General features: G+C 64.0%; 1 protein-coding gene across 1 annotated transcript in view; it reads right to left on the bottom strand.

Moving 5' to 3' along the window:
• KNDC1 (kinase non-catalytic C-lobe domain containing 1) overlaps nucleotides 1–18,865 on the bottom strand; it is a 59,842-nt gene that overhangs the window by 10,330 nt on the left and 30,647 nt on the right. The window contains 12 exon segments of the mRNA XM_044240770.1: nucleotides 763–876; nucleotides 3,632–3,852; nucleotides 3,980–4,077; nucleotides 4,168–4,261; nucleotides 8,655–8,684; nucleotides 12,924–13,318; nucleotides 14,146–14,243; nucleotides 15,291–15,435; nucleotides 15,752–16,356; nucleotides 16,407–16,593; nucleotides 17,043–17,136; nucleotides 17,645–17,722. Coding sequence (XP_044096705.1) covers nucleotides 763–876; nucleotides 3,632–3,852; nucleotides 3,980–4,077; nucleotides 4,168–4,261; nucleotides 8,655–8,684; nucleotides 12,924–13,318; nucleotides 14,146–14,243; nucleotides 15,291–15,435; nucleotides 15,752–16,356; nucleotides 16,407–16,593; nucleotides 17,043–17,136; nucleotides 17,645–17,722 — 2,159 coding nt within the window.

Genomic DNA, 18,865 nt, shown 5'->3' with positions numbered 1-18,865 from the left:
GCACATGGCGGGCGGCAGTCACCCCGCCGAGCACGGGGCATGAGTGGGGTCCGAGCGTGGCTCTGCCTTCCAGGGCTAGTTCTGCACAACCCTCCTTCCTCAGGGGACAGGAGAGGCAGGAGCTGTGCAGCTGGGCCACAGGCTCGGTGACTGGGCAGGAACCTGCTGCTTTCCTCCGCCCTTGCCTGGCGCCCAGTCCTGGAGCACCTGTCCCCTCCTGCAGCCAGGGCCTGAGACGACGGGGTCTGGGAGGCAGCGTGCGGACACTCGAGCAAGAGGTGAGGCGGGAGCCGGGCTCCACGGGCCGACGTCTCTCCTGTGAGTCCCTGCCCCCAGGGAGGGAGTGCAGGGGGAATCTGGCGGTGCCACGTCCCTCTAGCTCCCCCTGATCCCAGGATCCCAGCCCCCCGCTGAGTGCTGGCAGGGCCCTCCTCCCCCTGGGCTGCCCCCGGCCAGTGGACGGGCGTGCCCCCCCCCCCAGCCACCTTGCTACCTGTCCTGCCCCTACCCTCAGCCTTCCCCGATCCTCACGACCTCCAGAGCCGAGGCCTCTCTCTGGCCACGCTCCCCTCCTGCCGCTGCCTCCCTTCCCTCAGGACCCCGTGTCCCCTGTCCGTGTTCTTCCTTCTCCCACCCGGCTCTGCCCCCATCCTCGTCAGGGTCACTGGGGACCTTGTCGCCCTTCATGGTCACTAACCGGGCGCCACGGGGTCCACCCTGGGGCTGTGTTGCCCTTGTGAGGCCCGGGGCCCGCGGCCGTACCCGGACAGGGTGCTGTTGATGCGGTCCAGGAGGAAGTGCAGGAAGTCCTGGGGGGTGCAGAAGTAGCGGAACGTGTAGAGGAACTGCTGTACGTAGCCCTCCAGGAAGGCGTCGCTGGGTGGAGAGAGGCGGTCGGGTCACAGGGGCCAGGGCCCCGGCTCGTGGGTTCTCCCCGCGCACGCGAGCAGCCAGTCCCCCCACCAGACCTTCCCTGGGCCGCAGGAAAGTGGGGGAGGCCCGGCTCCCTGCAGCCTTCGTTAGCGGTTCTGGGGCGAATGTGAGAGAGTGCGCGTGTGAACGTGCGTGAATGTGAAGGCGTGAGTTGTGTGTGTGAGCGTGTGTACACATGTGCCCATGCCGGCAGGATGGTGGGCAAGAGAACCCTTCGGGGAAGTAAAAGGTGCACGTGGGCGCTGGTAACAGTAGCGACTCCCAACCGTTTCTGGTGAGAGGACCTTCTTCACCACTGATTCTGGAGGCACCCTCATTATCTGCTTCTAGAACCTACTCAGAAATCTCTGCGCACGCGGCGGCCCCAGCCCCGTACTGGAACTCACTGAGTTAGAAACGAGAGCAGCAATCAGTGCCCCGAGGTTCGCAGTTTCTTCAGGACAAAACCAGGTAGTTGAGGGAATGAGGGTCCTTACCCTTCACCGAGTGTCCCCCACCCACAGGGGTGCCCCAGAGAGCCCGCGGTCAGGGGTCACCATGCAGGTCAGTGACTGAGTTCCAGAAACGAGGAAGGTGTGTGGGTGCCGGCGAGGCCGCCTCCTTAGCCACTGGACGATGTGCTGCAGAGCTGAGACCTGGGTCCAAAGAATGAGGGGGGCCAGCCACGTGGTCACCCTGGGGCTTCTGTGGGCTGGGGGTGCCGCGGCCGGGGTCGGGCCCAGCCCGCGAGGATAAACCACAGCCTTCGCGAGTGAAGACCCCCCTGTCGTTGGAGATCCTACGCACACACACACGCAGCACACAGTAGGCCTCCACACGCACTCCCATGCATGTACGCACACACCCGTGCACACCTCACTCACACCCCCCACACCCATGCTTGTACACACACCCCACTCACCCTGCTCACTCATACCCTACTCATACCTTCACCTGCACATACCCACCCCACGCACACATGCACACACACACACCCATGCACCTACTCACACCCCCACGTGTGCACATATACTCACACACACCTGCACGCACACATACACATACCTCACTCACACACCGTAACACACGCATACACACACCCTACTCACACCCCCATGTGCACACAGCACCCATGCATGCACATACACACATCCCACACCCTACTCACATGCCCCCTACATGCACACAAATACTTCACTTACACCCCCACTCACTCACCTAGCACACATGCACACAGCCCGCTCACACCCACACATGCATACACACCCATGTACATTCGTACACATGCATATACCACCCACATGCATAGCACACACACGTGCACCCCCTCACACATCACACATGCACACAACAGGCCCATGCACATTTGCCCCCATGTGCACACACACACCCATGCAAATACACACCCCCACTCTCTCTCACACACACACACACACTGCTCATACATATGCAGACACATGTATTCACGTCTCCTATAATCACACAGCCAGCGCTTGGTGTGTGTGTGCGTCCTATACCCATCTTGCAAAGGTCTACCTGGGCCATCCACCAGTGGAGGCTCCCAGCACAGCCAGGTGCAGCCCACTCGGGAGTTCAGTTTGCATGGGAAGAGATGCTGTCCTCAGAGGACCGGAAGGCCCCTGCTTTCGGAGACTTCCCTGTTCCCCGATAGCCCCCAGTGTCCCCTGCTGACACCTGACCATCAGATCTGGGTCTCCAGAGCCTCCAGCGCAAAGAAGGCCTTGGGGGTTCCTAAGTGTGTCATGGGTCTCCCAAAGCCAAGACTGGGTGAGGCCTCCCACCACCGCCTGGGAAGGTAGTCCGTACCCACCCCTGAGCTGCCAGGCTGTTGCGTCAAGGGAATCTCAGGTGGTCAGGAGGGGCCAAGGATGGAGGGGTCTGTGGGGTGTCCTGGGGGTGCCTGTGACCCTGGGTATGAGGGGCTGGTCCTCCCTGCAACAGGGTGAGTACGTACACCTTGCATATCTGTTCGGGGGTCTAATGACCACACATGCTCATGCCTAGAGACAGTGGCTGCAAAAATAATTCAACACGCGTGCTGAGACCAAGCTCCCTCGTGGGCCCTGGGGAGCTAGACAGTTAATTATGGGGTGTTTTAACCTAGCACAGTGGCTGTGATCCACACATGTCTCTGAGGCTCCTGTGTGTGTTTCGTTTTAGAAGCCTCCTGGGAGATTAATTGTGCGTGGCTGCATTCCCCAGCACCTGCTTGGGTGCACCTGCAACTCCAGGTGCAGGTCTGGCCAAGAGCTTGGTGAAGAAGGCAGATGGCGGGTGCCTGGGTGGCTCAGTGGGTTAAGCCGCTGCCTTCGGCTCAGGTCATGATCTCAGGGTTTTGGGATCGAGTCCCGCATCGGGCTCTCTGCTCAGCAGGGAGCCTGCTTCCTCCTCTCTCTCTCTGCCTGCCTCTCTGCCTATTTGTGATCTCTCTCTGTCAAATAAATAAATAAAATCTTTAAAAAAAAAAAAGAAGGCAGATGGCAGCTGACATGGGCCGCTTAAAGTTCTGATGAAAATACTTTTTAAATGAAAAAAAGGATAAACCCATCTCAGATGAGGGAAGGCAGACTGTCCTCACCTCATTCACCTCTTGGGGCCTGTTTCTTTTTTTCTGTCTCCCTTTTGCTTTCAAAAGGCATGAAGGGGTCCAGGGGATCTCACAGGCCCAACTCCCTGCTTGGGGGATGGGCAGCCGCACCTGGAGTAGAGGTATGCCATGAGCCCCAGAGGTGTGCCGGCCTGTAGGACACGGGCCTTCCTCTGCTTGCCGCCTCGCGGGTGCTTGCTGACGTTGTAGAAGATGAGGGATGAGGACTCGTCTAGGGGGCTGAAATCCAGCGTGTCACAGTGGGCCGCAGAGATGTTCACGATCACAGGCAGGGCGCAGGGCTCCAGGCCCCACCGCTCGGCATACATGACCTGTGTGTTGTGGGGGGACGTGAGCTGCCTTCATCTGGTTGGCCTGTGCCACCAGGTGCTGGCAGGACCGGGTGCTGGGTCACCTGCTACTGACCCGGGGTGGGGTCAGGGATCCGGGAAGACTTGCCTGCAGATACTTCTTGACCAGTCCCAGGAACTGCACTTTGCACTTCATTTCTTCCAGCTGCCCTCTCAGTTTGGACAGCATGGTCTTCACCTCGGAGCCTGGAGGTGGACAGAGCTGCCACAAAGCGGGCCCCAGGCCGTTGCCCCCACCCCCGGCCCCCGGGAGCGCCTCTGCCCAGCCGCCACTACCTTTACTGCGCTTCTCCTTCTGCAGGAGCTTCTGGTAGAACTTCAGGGTCTTCCGGTGGTTCCTCTTCTCCATCAGCAGCTGCTGCTCCAGCTCCTGGCCGGGAAAGAGCCCGTGATGGCCAGGCGCACCCGCTTTCCCGGCGCGCTCGCAGAAGCCGGCCTCCCCTCGGGGCCCGCCCAGAGCCAGAGCGTGGGACACGTCCCATGCGGGGACACCAGGGATCCTAGGGACCTCACGGGGACACGTCACCCAGCCACAGAAAGCGTGTCTGTGTGCGCCCCGGGAGACGTGAGTTCTGACGAGGGGACCAGCCAACGTGAAGGGAAACCTCGCTGCTGTGCGGGGAGGAGGCTGGGGGGGGGGCGCTCCGCTGCGCCGCGCGGGACCCTGCAGGGGGACCTGGGGCTCCACCCGGGATCGACCCGGACGGTTTCCTCCTGCCCCGGCAACAGCCCATCCAATGAGGGACGCTCACGGCCCAGCCAATGAGAGACGCTCACGGCCCAGCCAATGGGAGGCGGTGAGGGCCCAGCCAATGAGAGACGCTCACGGCCCAGCCAATGAGAGATGCTCACGGCCCAGCCAATGGGAGGCGGTGAGGGCCAGCCAATGAGAAGCCACTGCTCTTGCAGCCCCCAGTTTACGCCAATGGACTTTTAGTTTGCAGCAGGCGCCCCCACGTCCTCCGCAAAGGCGTCTCGGGCCGCGGGTCGGCCGGTGGGCGCGGAGCCGGCTGTTGGGAAGGGTCAGCAGGCCTGGGGCGCGAGGAGCACACCCAGCACACGGTGTTGGCCAGGCAGGCCCCGCTGGGCTACGTGAAGCCGCGTGGGCAGCTGGGGCCTGTCACGCCGTCCGCCGGGGCCCCCGCACGAGGAGGGGCTGCGGTGCCCGGGGCGCAGGGGCCGCGGCTCCGGCTCCGCCCCGCCGAGGGGCTGCCCTTCGGCGAGCTGTCCAGGACCGCTTCTGGCTGGTTGGGGGACGGGGCCCCCGCAGGACCCCCACGGGGCTGCCGCCCTGCACCTGCGCCCCCGCGGGTGAGGACCCCACCCGAGGCCCGGCTGTCCGGCGCGTGTGGTGGAGCCCGAGGGACGCCGGTGCGGAGTCCCTGCCCCAGACTCTGGCTGACCCCCTCCCCCGCCCCCGTTCCCTCCGGGCCCCTCGGCCGTGCTGCACGGGGTCAGCGGCCAGGACGCGTGGCCACTGCTGCCCGCGGGCACTTCAGAGAGCTGGTGCCAGCGGGCCATCCTCGTGTCACGGCCGGGGCGCCCAGAAGCAGGGGTCCCAGCCCTCCTGGAGAATGTGCATCTCGCAGGAAGGTCCACGAGTTTGCTTGGCGGGAGCAGTTTCTGTCCTCCCGTGAGGACGGTCTGGATTCTTCGCTCACCCAGAGGGACCAGGGAAGCCTTGCTGGCAGGGCGGGCTCGGGGCGGCCACTGTTAGAAATGACCAGAATCCAGACATGGTTCCTCCCTTCAGGAAGGAGGGGACAGATGTAGCCTGGCTCACTGCCCCCACCCTGCGGGGCCCAGGGCTGAGCATGGGTGTGATTCTGGAGCGGAGAGGGTGCTGGAGCCTGGCACGTCCCTGGGAGGGGGCCTTGAGCCACCGCGGGTCTGCAGCTGGGGGTGTGAGGTTGCCTCTACCTGCAGGAGGAGGACAGGGGTGAAGGGTGGACGCAGTGAGGGGACTTGGCCAGGGCCAGGAACCAGAGGAAGGGGCAGAGGCCCAGGGATCTCTCAGACTCCCACCAAAATACCTTCCTGTTAACCGGGTTCACAGTGGCCCCAGGACCCTGAAATGGCCACACTGACAGGAACCTTAATCTGAAACCAGATACACAGTGGTCTTCATTTGGGCGCATCTAATCAGCTCAAACCCACACAAGCTTCCCCCATTCTCCTCTGACGACAAGGGACTTGGCTTTGTCAGGAGCATTTATTTCTGTACAATGTTGTGAAATTAAAAATGCAGGTGGTGTTTTTATCTAAATATTTGAATCCCCTCTATCTAGTGGTTTTACTGAAAAGGTGGTTCGTGTGGCTCTCGTCTTCCCCGTGCTGCTATTCCGACAGCCAGGCCGCCGACGGCCGCACCAGGTGGTAGGAGGCGCCAGGCCCCGGGCAGCTGTGGGGCAGGGGCTGTGTCTGCTGTTGGGGGACGTGCTGCAGACTGAACACCGATTCACCTCCTCCTCCACGTCTCAGTGGTTAACTCAGGTCCCCCAAGGCCTCTGGGCCCTTCTGCTGGGCCGCAAGCAAGCTGCAGGGGGAGGGGTCACACCCTGGGACAGCAGGCCGTCTGTCTCCATGGAAACAGAACGCTGATTTGGACCACAGCGAGATCCCCGCAGGAGGCAGCTGCTTGGGGAGGAAGCCGGCGAGCGAGCGGCTGCTGAGGCATCTTTCGGCTGGGACTCTCCGTGAGGAGCCCGTGGGTCTGACATCACACAGCCTGGCTCCAAACCCGCCTCCCCGACTTGTCGGCCCAAGGACCCAGTCGCTGGCTGCCAGCATGGGGGACAGAATGAGCGCCCGCGGTGCATGGGGCAGAATTGTGTGTGCAGGACCTGCGTGCACCTCTGATGTGGGAACCACGGGCACGTGTGGCGGCTCCAGTATTAAAAGAACAGAGGGGCGCCTGGGGAGCTCGGTGCGTTAAAGCCTCTGCCTTCGGCTCGGGTCATGATCTCAGGGTCCTGGGATCGAGCCCCGCATCGGGCACTCTGCTCCGCGGGGAGCCTGCTTCCTCCTCTCTCTCTGCCTGCCTCTCTGTCTACTTGTGATCTCTCTCTCAAATAAATAAATAAAATCTTTAAAAAAAATAAAATAAATAACATGAAAGTGTCAACTCCTGTCTCGCGGGCCACACGGCTGCCGCCGGCTACCCAGTGGCTGGCACAGGTCTGCAACGTGTCATCCCCGAGGACAGTCCCGTGGGATGCCACAAAGCCTGGCAGCAGCACCCGCAAGTGGCCCCCACAGCTGTGCTCCAGACGGACTCATCTCCGTCCCCTGGAGGTCTGGTTCGCGCGAGGACCAGGGGCTCTGCCGTCCCATCCTTGCGTGCTTCTCTGTGATCCTGGCTTGCTTTCTTTTTTTCTTTCTTTTTTTAAATTTAAAATTTTTAGTTTTTTAAAAACAATTTTATCCATTTATTTCACAGAGAGAGAGATCACAAGTAGGCAGAGAGGCAGCAGAGAGAGAGGGGGAAGCAGGCCCCCCGCTGAGCAGAGAGCCCAATGTGGGGCTCGATCCCAGGACCCTGAGATCATGACCTGAGCCAAAGGCAGACTCTTAACCCACTGAGCCACCCAGGCACCCCTTTTCTTTTTTTTAAAATAAAGATTTCATTTATTGATTTGAGAGAGAGAGCACACACAGAGAGAGGGAGAAGCAGACTCCCCACTGAACAGAGAGCTGGACACGGGGCTCCATCCCAGGACGCTGGGGTCATGACCAAAGGCAGCCACTTAACCGGTGGAGCCACCAGGTGTCTCTGCCCCTGGCTTTCTGAAGACAGCAGGACCCTGGCTGACCTCCCTCAGAGCCTGGAGAGGGGAAGGGCGGCCCTGAGCTCTCTGTTCCTGGGTTCTCCCTCTGTGCAGCTCAGGACCGCCGCAGCGAGGGCCCTTCTGCAGCGACTCCGCATAAGGCTCTGTCCGGCACCATCGCCCCCTCGCACGCGGTCCGGATGCTGATCCAGACCCCTCCCGCCAGAGAGGGCCGATGGGAGGCACCTGCTTCCTTCTGGAACAGGGATCATAGACTCCAGGACCATTCTGACTGACTTTAAAACTAAATCTATGTGAACTAAACTCCACACAAGAGGGGATGATGGAGAAGACACACTCGAGTGGGGCGTCCCCACGGCCATTCCTCGCAGGAGCCCAGCAAACCCGACCCCAGTGGACACGGACTGGCGAGGTCTAAGGAAAACGTTCAGGGTCATTTGCGTTGAGGTGTTTCCCCACGGCCTCACCCAACAAGGGCCTTTCCCCGTAGAATTAGGAGGAGTCAGTGTCAGTGTGTTCTGAGGAACAGCCACAGAGAGCAGCCCTCGACCGACCCAGGCCCGAGAGCTGCCCGCCCCGGGGGACAGAGAGAGCTGGAGAGCCGGAACTTGTAGACAGAGAGAGAAAGGAGGGATGAACGGAAATCAGCACCTAAGTCCTGAGAGCAAGGGAGGGGGCCCTGTGGCGTGGGCGCGGGGAGACGCGGGCACCCAGCTGGCCCTCACGGCAGGGGCACATCGGCGCACGCTCGGGGACGTACACTGCGCCCCCCAGCAGCTCTGCCCTCCCCAGCGCCGGGGCCTGCTTCGCACTCCCTCAGTTTGGGGAGTGAAGGGGAGAGTGGGTCCGAGGGCAGTTACACCTTTCCAGTTCGCCGGAGGCTCCTGATCTGAAGCAGCGGTTCTCAAAGAGAAACGTGAACCTGGCGGCCGCAGCCCGCCCACCCACGACGCGGACGAGGGCGCGGGGACTCACCTGTCTGCATTCTGGTTCCAGGAGAGACGTCTTCCCCAGGTGGGCAGGAACAAGAAGGAAAACGAGGTCACTCCGGGTCCCTCCACAGTGTCCCTCCTCCTGACTGCCCCGCCGCTGCCACCCACAGAGTGGCTGTGGGACCGAGCCAGTTTCCGAGGTCGGAGGCCCAGGGCACCTCGTCCCAACCACAAGGCCACGGTCTGGATTAGAGGGGGTGCTGGCCGCCAGCACACCCCTGGCCTGAGCTGGTCTCGGGGCCCACCTTCAAGAACAATCTGAGTGTGGGGCAGGGGTGACTAGTGTCGCCAGTGAGTGCGGCTCCCTGCATAGGGCCACCACCCTGGGGAGAGCGCGGGAGGCGGCGAAGGGCCCCGTCAGCCTACACTGGGGTCTCGCACGCACGAGGGCCACTCTCTGTGGCACCGAACACGAGGGGCTGGAAACCGGGCTGTCTGTCCATTGCCGCCCACCCCAAAGATGTGGCTGTAGTCAGCAGGCGTGACCTGTGAAGTCAGAGGATGACCTATGACATTGGAGGACACACCTAGACTCTTAGCATGCCGCCCCCCAACAACTGTTGGGATTAAGCTGCTGGGGAAGGCGGTGTGGACCCAGCGAGCTGCCCCGGGAAGGGCCCCGTCCTCTGTGACAGCGGCGTGAGCACCCGCTGGCCTCCCTGTGCCCAGGTCAGGGGGGCTCCGGGTCCAGCTGAGGTCAGAGTGGCGACCTGCTGGCGGGCCGTGTGCAGAGACCGAGGGCAAAGGAAAGTGCGCGGGGACCCGGCCTCGCCCTTCTCCGTTCACGCACATTCAACTAGAACGACATCCGCCAGCATCGGGTCAGGCGCCCGTGGCCACTGATCATCTCTCCCTTTTTTTGTTCTTAACTACTTCTAAAAAGAGAGTTATTTATTTACTCGAGAGAGAACATGCGCGCGGGGGAGACGCGCAGGAGAGCCCGTAGCAGACTCGCCGCGGAGCCCGCGCTGCGGCTGGACCTCGCGGCCCTGAGACGCGACCCCGGCTGGGACCCAGCGTCGGACGCTGCACCGACGGGGCCACCTACGTGTCCCGCTCTCAGCTGGTTCTCACGTGTTTGTTTTGTCCTTTGTGACAAAATCTGTACAACATGAAACTCCCGATGGTAACATTTCTCGTCGCGCCGCTGAGTGGCTTGAAGTACATTCACCCTGCGGGACGCCCTCCACGTCCGGCGTCCACGGCCGAGGCTCTGTCCCCACGAAGGCCCCATCCTGCCCCCGCGCAGTCTCTGCACGTGGCCACCCCGGGGACCCCACGAGGTTGGCGGCACACGGTGCGGGTCGCTCCGGGTCTGGCTGCCACTCAGCAGGCCTCGGGGCTCCTCCTCGCGGGCGGGGTGCGGGCTGGTCCCCCGCTCCGTCTCTGGCCGTCTGCTCCCACCTCGGGGCGGCTGTGGCTGCGGCGCAGGCGGCTCCCGGCGGCCTCCTCCGGCTCTCCGGGGCGGCCACGCAGAGCTGGACTTGCCGGCTTACGTGGTGCGGCCGCGCTTACAGTTTGGAGGCAACTCCGGAGTGGCCGCGCCGACCCCCTTCCCACCAGCCGTGCACAGGCCTCCCGTTTCTCCGCAACTCGCCAACACCGTCTTTTCTTTCTTTTTCAAATTTTGGTGGGAGCCGTCCTCCTGGGTGTGAGGGGGCGTCTCGTTGCGGTTTAATTTTCCACGGTGACCGTGAAGTGGGACTGCTTTCGGCGACTTGTGTCGGTCCTCCGGGGAGACGTCTACGCGGGTCTGTCAGCCCTGGCTCGGCGGGGCCCTGCGAGGCTGCTGCCGTGTTCCCTGGACATTCTGGACGTTCGCCTTTCTCAGAGGCGTCTGCGGGTGTTTCCTGCTGCTCTTGGCCCGTCCCTCTGCGGGCGGCATCCTTGGACGCACCGCGTGGCGATCGAGCGCAGTTTCTCTGTTTTCACTTCTGTTGCCTGTGCTTTTGGTATCGTCTCCGAGAAATTGTTTCCATGTCCAGTGTTGTGAAGAAATAATTTATAATTTATAGTTTATAATTTAGCTGCAACGTTCAGGTCTCTGACGGCTCCGTTAGCTTCCGGAAGTGGCGCACATACAGGCCCGACGTTACCCGTTCGCAGGTCGCACCGTTTTCCCAGCGCCGCGGGTCGCGAAGGCCGTCCTCTGCCCGCTGGCGGGTCTGGCGGTTGGTCAAAACCCACCTCACGCGGGCTTGTTTCTGGCCTCTCCAATCTGTCCTGCTGGTCTGTCCGTCCGCCCTCGCCCCGGACCACACTGCGTTGACGACGGCAGCTCTGCAGCAAGTTTGGAATCAGAACACTGAGTCGGCTCTTCTGCTCTGCTCTTCCAGGACTGTTTGGCTCTTGGAGGTCCCTGGAGAGGCTGTGTGAACTGCAGGTGGGATTTTCTATTTCCCGAAAAACCGTCTTGAGCCGTCGGTCCTTTCAGCTCCGTGGCAGTGTGGACGTGTGGATGAGGCACACTCTGGGTTAGAAGCCGGTTCCGTGTTGCTTCTCTGGCTGCTCTGACGCAGGCTGCTGGGGGCCCCTCCGCTGGTTCCTCTGACCTCCAACATGCCCCCGTCATGGGTTCCTGACCATTTCCTCACTCCCAGGAGCCCTGGTCCCTTTGACTGGAGGACGGGCCTGGAGCCAGAGGCCGTCAGACCTGCAGGCCCTCGGCCAGCACAGCCAGGAAACGCAGGGTGCGCGCTCCGTGACTCTCCCCCTCGGAAGCCACGGGACGGCACTCACTGCCCACGGGTCCCTCTCACAGTGGTAGCTGGTCCCACGAGGGGCCGTTGATGTGGCTTTCTGCCTCTGGTAGTCTGTTCGTTTCCCACGTGTGGGTTCGGCCGTCGCAGGTGGAAAGCCTGTGCTGCTGGGACAGGAACCTCCGGCAGCCCCAGGCAAGCGTCACTGTGTGCAAATCCGTGTCACAGGCAAGGAAGTGGGGGTGAGGTCCGCAGGCCCCTGAGGGCAGGCGACCAGACGGCCAGGAGCTGGGAGCCCCGGATTCTGCCGCAGTGGCATGGAGCTGCCGTGTGGTCGGACTCTGCGCTCCCTACCCTGACGCCCTACATGGGGGCCACCCTCCATGCCAGAGCCCCCAGGGAGGCCCCCACCAGGCCCCGAAGTCCGGCACCCGTGATGGCCCCTGCAGGGGACCACAGCACAAAGCCCGGAGGAGCAGGCTGAGGCCATAGGGCATGGCCCCACCGTCACGTGTGCAGGCCGGGGACGGGGCCCTGCTCTCTGTCCCGCGTGCAACTGAGCAGAAGCGCGATGTTCAGGCAGTAGCAGGAGGAGAACAAGGGGGAGCCTCGGGGAAGGTCCAGATGGGGCAGGTCAGGGCCAGGGACACATGGTGCTCCTGCGGCTTCGCTCGGAGCCTTGGAGGCCGGAGGAAGCACATCGCACAGGCCAAGCAGAGGTGCCGGGAGCAGAGCGCGTGAGCCGAGGGATTCCTTCCTGCCTGCTATCCTGGAAGGTCAGGCCTTGTGCGACGAGGCCAAGGTGGGAGCTCCTGGTCACAGGGGAAGGCTGCAGCCCAGGTCCCAGGTCACGGGCTCTAGGTCACTTAGGAGTGGGGCCTGTGGCCCTGGTCGGAGCCACTGGGTATGGGGGGCAGGTGCCCAGTGGCAGGCGCAGTGACCAGAGGTCCAGAGCTCTGTGCGCGACCCACCTAGGGCCTTGGGCTGGCCAACCTCGAACTTGTGGGTTCCTCTCACCCTGCTGAGCGGGGAGACACGCAGACTGCCCTGGCTGGATGGTGCAGGAGGGACGCGGCCCCCCAGAGAAGCCCAGGCCAGACGCACTCCAGGTGAGCCTGAACCGACAGCCATGGCCAAGGCCCAAACGGTGTCTTTTTGTCTCAGTGCTGCTGCCTGAGGGACAGGAGGCCTCGGCCTGCCTGCCCCCTCCAGAGACACGGCCTGCGGCCAGCTGCGGTGGCACACGGGGACCTCCTGCAACGGTCACGGCCGCCCGTGTGCCCAGCAGAGAGAGAAAGGCCACGTCCTATCCCTGATGTGGAGGACACACACAGACGGGCACGACAGTGCCCGGGGAGACGCACAGGGAGAGCGCCCAGACGAGTGCCAGGGTCACGGCGGGGGGTGGGATTCCGTGCCCCCCTCCTGCCCCCCCCCCCCAGTGACTGGGAGCTGCCGCTGCTGCGACGCGGACGCCCTGCCCAGGCTGCCTCTGCGGCCACAGCACCCCCTTCCCTGGCAGCACCAGTAGCGGGCAGCCGCCCCGGACTCACCAGGCTCTGGGCGTCCGCGTCGGGGGCCCCGCCTGCCTTCTGTCTCGCCAGCTCCTGCACGTAGCTGTAGACGTCGGCGCCGAAGCAGTCGGCCTCGTAGAAGGCGCTGCACCAGCCGGGGCTGCAGCTCCGGAGCTCCGCCGGGCCCGGGTGCGCGGCCAGGCCCCCCTCCTTGGGCCGGGCCAGCCGGGCCACTGCCTCGGGGCTCGGGCCCCCACCCTGCTGCCCGTGCTCTCCGGCCTCTGGCTGCCGTTCCCGCTCCCCTTTGACTGACTTCTGAGGCCGGAATCCCACCTCAAAGTTGCCCCGTGAGAGCTCGTCGGCATCCACGTCGGACAGCGACGGGGACGGGCCGGGAGCTCGGCTGCCACGCGCCGTGGCCGGTTTCTCCTTCCCTGCGCAGGAGAGGAGGGTCCACTCGACACTGTGGCTCGTGTGGCAGAGTCCGTCCCTCATTGTTTACAGAGAGGCCGCTCGCGCTGGGTCGGGGACAGGAGGCCCCTCGAGACGGCCGGGTGCCCCTCTGTTGCTCTAGGGGCCAGCAGGGTCCTTCGGATTCAGGCGGTGGTCCCGCTTCCCAGGAGGGTCCCTCGGGTCCCCTCCCAAACACAGGTCATCCCCTGGGGCCGAGTCTGGAGAGGACACGCCAGGGCTGGTGGACTGCTTGTGCGGAGATGGGCTTGACCCAGGCCGCACCGATGGGCAGAGGGGCCAAGGGGCTCCCTGGGCACAGTCCCTTTGCTCTCAGACTTCCTGGGTGTGCGTGCGGCAGACTTGGGACAGGGGGCCTGTCCTTGCCGCCACTCCAGGGCCGTCATATATGTGACCTCAGTCATGCCACCCGATTCCTAAAGCCTCGTCCTGGTGGGACTGATTTCGTGACTTTGTCAAGACCTTGGTTATCTTGGAGCCCCGCGCTAACATTCCAGGAAATAAACCTGAGGGTCTTCCAATGGGCCATGTTCCGAGGAAAGATGTGGAGCTTTCCCTATCGCCGTCGGCCAGTGATTCCGGGAGAAGTGCCCTCCCAGCCCCCAGTCCACTGGCCTCCCGCTTGTCGCCCACCTGCTGGCCTGCGAGAACCCACTTCCTAGTACAGAGGAGGACCAGGGGAGGACGAGCTCTGCTCTGGGGCCTCTGAAGGGGCACTGGGGGCCCCAGGGCAAGAGGGGAGCCTCTCTTGAAAGAGGGGGGTTCTTGCCCCCGAGCCCATGTCTCTCACCTGTTCCGTGCAGTGATGGCCTCTTGCTGGACAGCGAGCAGCCCCTCGGAGTGCCGGCTGCGCTGCCCTCAGGCTCTGCCCCAGCCTCCTCTGAAGCACTGTCATCAGAAGGAAGGATGTCGCAGGCCCCCCGTGACCCCCCGCCCCCTCCCCACAGCACAGTGGCTTCCCTGCTCTGCCTTCCCACAGGAAGCTTTAGGTGGATGAGGAGAACCCTGCTGAGGCTGACCCCGTGCCGGCACCCCGGACGCACACCGTTTGACAGGGGCGTCCCCCGTCCCATGCAAGCTTCCTGAGGACAACGCGACCCCAGGCCACAGGACGGCACAGGGCCCCTCTTTCCGCAGCGGTTAAGGGGGCCTAATAACGGGCACAGGGCTTTCTGGACATTTGTTTCGGGAGGTCCCTGCACGGCCCTTCTCCCCGCCCCAAGAGCAAAGTGCGGGCGGCCCCCATCTGGGTGCTCTGTTGACCTGTTTCCCCGGGCAGGGAGTGCGGCAAGTGCCCTGGCAGCAACCACGGCAAATGCGAAGGGACCCCTGGCCTACCCGCCTGGTGGGGCCCCTGGAGGCAGACGGGGCTGTGGGAGTGCCTGGAGCTCAGGGATGGGGTGTCACGGCACTGGGGTCCAGGCACGGTCCCAGCCCTCGGGGCCACCTCCACCCACATGGCTGTCCACAGTGCACGGCAGAGGAGCACGGGGCCCAGTCTGTGAAGGGGCTGGTCCTCCGGCGGCCATCACCCCCTTTTCTACCATCAGGAGGGGAGCTGGCATGCAGTGCCCGCTGGATGAGGGGGTGGGGGCAGATGCTGTTCCCTATGGGGCCTCCTGCCCTCTGGGCTCCGGGTCCCTTGACCTCCTCAAGCTGGTACCAAGCAGGAATGTGCTTCCCGCCCCGTGAGCCCACAGTCCTCTCCTTCTGCCCGAAGGAGCCCGGTGCCCAGAGGGAAAGCTGGGGGCTAGGGTGGGCTTCAGGACAAGCGAGAGGGACCCGCGTGGCCGACCAGCCAGGGGAGCTGGGCTTTAGGGGACAGGAGGATGTGGGGAAAACAGCGGTGGGTCAGAGGAGGCAGAACCAGGGCCGTCCTGCCTGGCAGGGGACCCCAGTGTGGGGGAAGCCTGGGGCCTGGGGAGGGGGACTCACTTCTCAGAGGGGAACGTCCTCCCGTTCACCACTTTGAAAAGACTCTGCAGCAACTTCTCCCCCCAGTAGAGGTCACAGAACTTCTCCGATATGGCCCCGCAGAAAGTGGCATAGGTGAGATCTTTCAAGGCGTAAATGTATTCACCTGGTTTGCAAGACGGCAGCGGCCAGTCACCATGGGGGGAGCACCCCCTCCGGGTTCCTGCTCGCCGCACAGCTGCAGGTGGGGGAGACACCCGGGCGGGGGGGCCGGGCTTTGAGACCCTCTTCCTGCCTGAGGCTCTGCTGCTGGACCCACGCCCGGGCACGGCTCTGGCCCTCGAACTCTTCATGCAGACGGACGAGTGGGGGCCCCAGTTCCCCTACACACTGGCCCTCCCCCAGGGCACTGTGTCCCCCTACGGCCTCTCCGTGGTCCTGGGGCTTGTCTGGAGAACCCGGGGGTCCCTCTGCCACGATACCCATGATCAGTGCTTCCAGTCCGTTGTCCAAGTAGCCGTCGAAGGCAAACTCCTCCTGGATGAGGCGTGTGGCCTCCTGCAGCGATGGGCAGGCCGTCCTCTTCGGGAGGGGCGAGGCGTCCACGCTGGGCACACCGAGCTTGCGGTCTGCTGGCAGGGGCCGCTCGGGGTGACTGTCTGTGGCCTGGTCATCCTGCTCTGGGACAGGGGTGCATCTGGGGCTGTCTGGACTCGCCTTGGCGTCCCATGGAGCCGAGGACCGACCCTCAGGCTCCTCGCCTGGGCCCTTAGTGGCCTTGCTCCTGGGTGGCTTGGCTGGGTGACTCGGGTCATGGCGGGTCACACTGGACCCCTCCTCCGTGGGGAACGCCTGTGCCTTCAGGAGTCGGACATCAGCCGAAGACTCAGGCATCCCTGGTGACGCCCCGTCTGGGCCCGGGGCTGGGACGCAGGGGATCCCCTGGGCCTTTTCTCTCGGCGTGCACTCTCTGAGAGGCTCCGGGGCCGCTCCCTGGGGTCCAGCACCAGGCGCTGGCTGCTCAGGCATCTTCCAGCTGGCAGCTCCAGGGGCCTCGGGAGCCTGCCGGCCATCGCCCTCCCTGCCCCTGAGAGCACAGAGAGGAGACAGCACTCGGGGCGGGCTCAGGGACCCCACCAGCCCCAGGGTCGGGGTGCTCACCTGGCGTCCTCTGCATCTGGGGCCTGCACGATGGGCCTGACGTGTGTGGCTGCAGCGGAGAAGGCGGCCGGCAGCAATGTGGCCCCGTCAGTGCCGGGGGGCTGCGTGGGCACAAGCTCCTGCACGGCCACCGGCCTGGGGTCGCGGCTGACCCCAACAAAGCCTGGGGACAAACGCTGCGTGAGAGCGGGCAGTGCGGACGCCCCAAAGCTGTGGCGGCTCCTCCCCAGCCCATGGCGACCTCCAGGGTCAAGGGTGAAGGAGCTGGGGGAGGGGCCGGGTGGTGGAGGGCGGGGGCCACAGACAGGACGAGGGGGTCTTCCTCCTGCTGCAGGCTGGGGTCACCACGCAGCCCGGACAGGAAGCGGTCGGCAGGGTGTGTGCGTGGACGTGGGGAGAGAGTGAGGGACGCCCGGCCACACGGCCTGCTCTGGGGGCTGGAGGCGCGGCAGAATGACTGGGCCGTGGAGACAGAGGGTGTGAGTAAACGGCGTGACTGCCGTGATGCTCTGGGGCCCGGGGTGCCTGCCTGGGGTGTCCTCTCAGGGCTGGGGTCAGCTGCGGGGGCGGCCGTGGCATCGGGGGCGGCGAGGTTGGGCCCTGGTGACCCACCTGAGCTGGGCCCAGAGGCGGGGGTCGTGCTGGGGCTCAGCTCGCCCACGGAGAGCGCGTTCTGGAGGCCGATGGTCTCTTCCTCCTGGTCAGCCTGAGGCAGAAGGCCACGGATGGTCCCGGTCAAGGTGACAGCAGGGCCCGCGGGTGCGGACTAGACGCTGGGCGCTCTCTGACCCTTCAGTGGGGCCCACAGCCCACACCGACTCCCACTGCTGGGCTCTGGGGATGCCGTTTCGCAGTTCGACAAGGTTTCGGTCGGTTTCTAGGGCCTAGGAAGACTTCGGCGCCGACGGGGACCCCGGGCTTCTCAGGGGGCCTCTCTGCCCTCCAAGGGCCCCGCCCGGTCAGCTCAGGAGGCTGCAGGCACATTGACCAAGCGTGCCGGCCACCTGAGGGTCGTCCTGCAGGACACGCCCCCCACCCCCATGGCCGCAGGGAGGGCAGGGCGTGGGGCCGCCCCAGGAGCCGCTCTGAGAGCGAAGGAGAAGCTACCACCTCAGCTCCCTCCACAGGGACAGCAAACAGCAAAATGCAAGGACCTTCATCTCCCCAGGCGTACACTGAGGGGTCTTCACCTGCTCTGGAAGTCCCCGTCCGACCTTGCGCGTGGACGCCCTCAGGTGGGCTAGAATCCTCCTGCTGTCCATGCCTCGCTGACGGAGGTAGGTGCCGCATGTCTGTAGGAGGGATGAGCCCGTCAACAGGCGCTGAGACACCGCAGGCCGGGCGGCGGCCCCACGTCCCTCCAAGCGCGGAGGGGCCTTCAGAGAGCGCACGGCGGCCTGCGGGCTTCCTGTACAGGGGGATCCCACGGGGGCCCCCTCGGGGAGAGCTGAGCAGGCCCAGCCTCGGGCAGCCTGGGGGGAAATCGGGCAGCCCCGTGTGGAAGGAATAAAGACCCAACAGAAATGGCCACAGCCCTTCCTGGGACCGCTGCCAGCCATCCGCAGGGAGGGGTGAGGGGCGAGGGGCAGGCTCCGGGAGGGGGGCTACCCCAGTGCTGGGCGCGAGGGGCACGAGGGTGCATGACCTTTTCCAGCTGGCCCCTCGAAGAGCGCCTAGGAGGGAGACGTTAAGACCCGTAGCGAGCCAGCTCCCACATGCACAGACAGGACAGCAACCCCCCCACTGCAACCCAGACAAGCCCAAGTCCTCTGTGCCCTTGACGACAGCCCAGTGGGGGCCTGCAGGGTGACTGTGGGTGTGGCCCCAGAGCCCGTGCCTGGGCGGGAGCAGGTTTGAGGCCCACCCTTGGTGCACCTAGGCCCTGGACGGCTCTGGGGTGAGGGCTGGTCCCGGAGCATGGAGCTGACTCCTGGGAACTGAGCCTCTGCCAGCTCAGACCTTCTGGTATTTGGGGACAGAATGTCACTGCTGAGAATCTGTATTTTTCATTTGGGTTATGGACGGTCCTGAACGTGAAGATAAAGATTCTTTCCTTAAGCTGCCATTTAAGCCTCCCCCCCGCCGCCCGCCCCATATCATTTCCTAACCACTGGCAAGAATCACAGAAAACTCGGCAGAGAACGTCCCCATCCAGGTTCTGCACGGAGGCTGCCCAGCCTAGCATGGCTTGGGGGGGCCCAGAGCCCCCAGGGTTCCTGTCTGGAAAAGTTCAGTTTGCTCAGCCAACGCTGGGCAGAGGCTGTGACCTCTCCCCCAGAGCGTTTATTGCCAAGGTCCCGACTGCGAACTCTTCCCCATCCTAGAGGCGTCTGTGTCCCTCACAGCCCAGGACCTGAACCTGATGCTCAGCATGTCGATCCTCAGGAAGGCTGGGCCCGGCTCCCAGGGTCTGGGGGCGGCGGACACGGCTGCTT

This window comes from Neovison vison, chromosome 2 (genome assembly GCF_020171115.1).
Source record: "Neovison vison isolate M4711 chromosome 2, ASM_NN_V1, whole genome shotgun sequence".
Lineage (NCBI taxonomy): Eukaryota > Metazoa > Chordata > Mammalia > Carnivora > Mustelidae > Neogale > Neogale vison.
The sequence above is the reverse complement of the archived record's forward strand: the minus strand, read 5'-3'. Positions and strand labels throughout refer to the sequence as shown.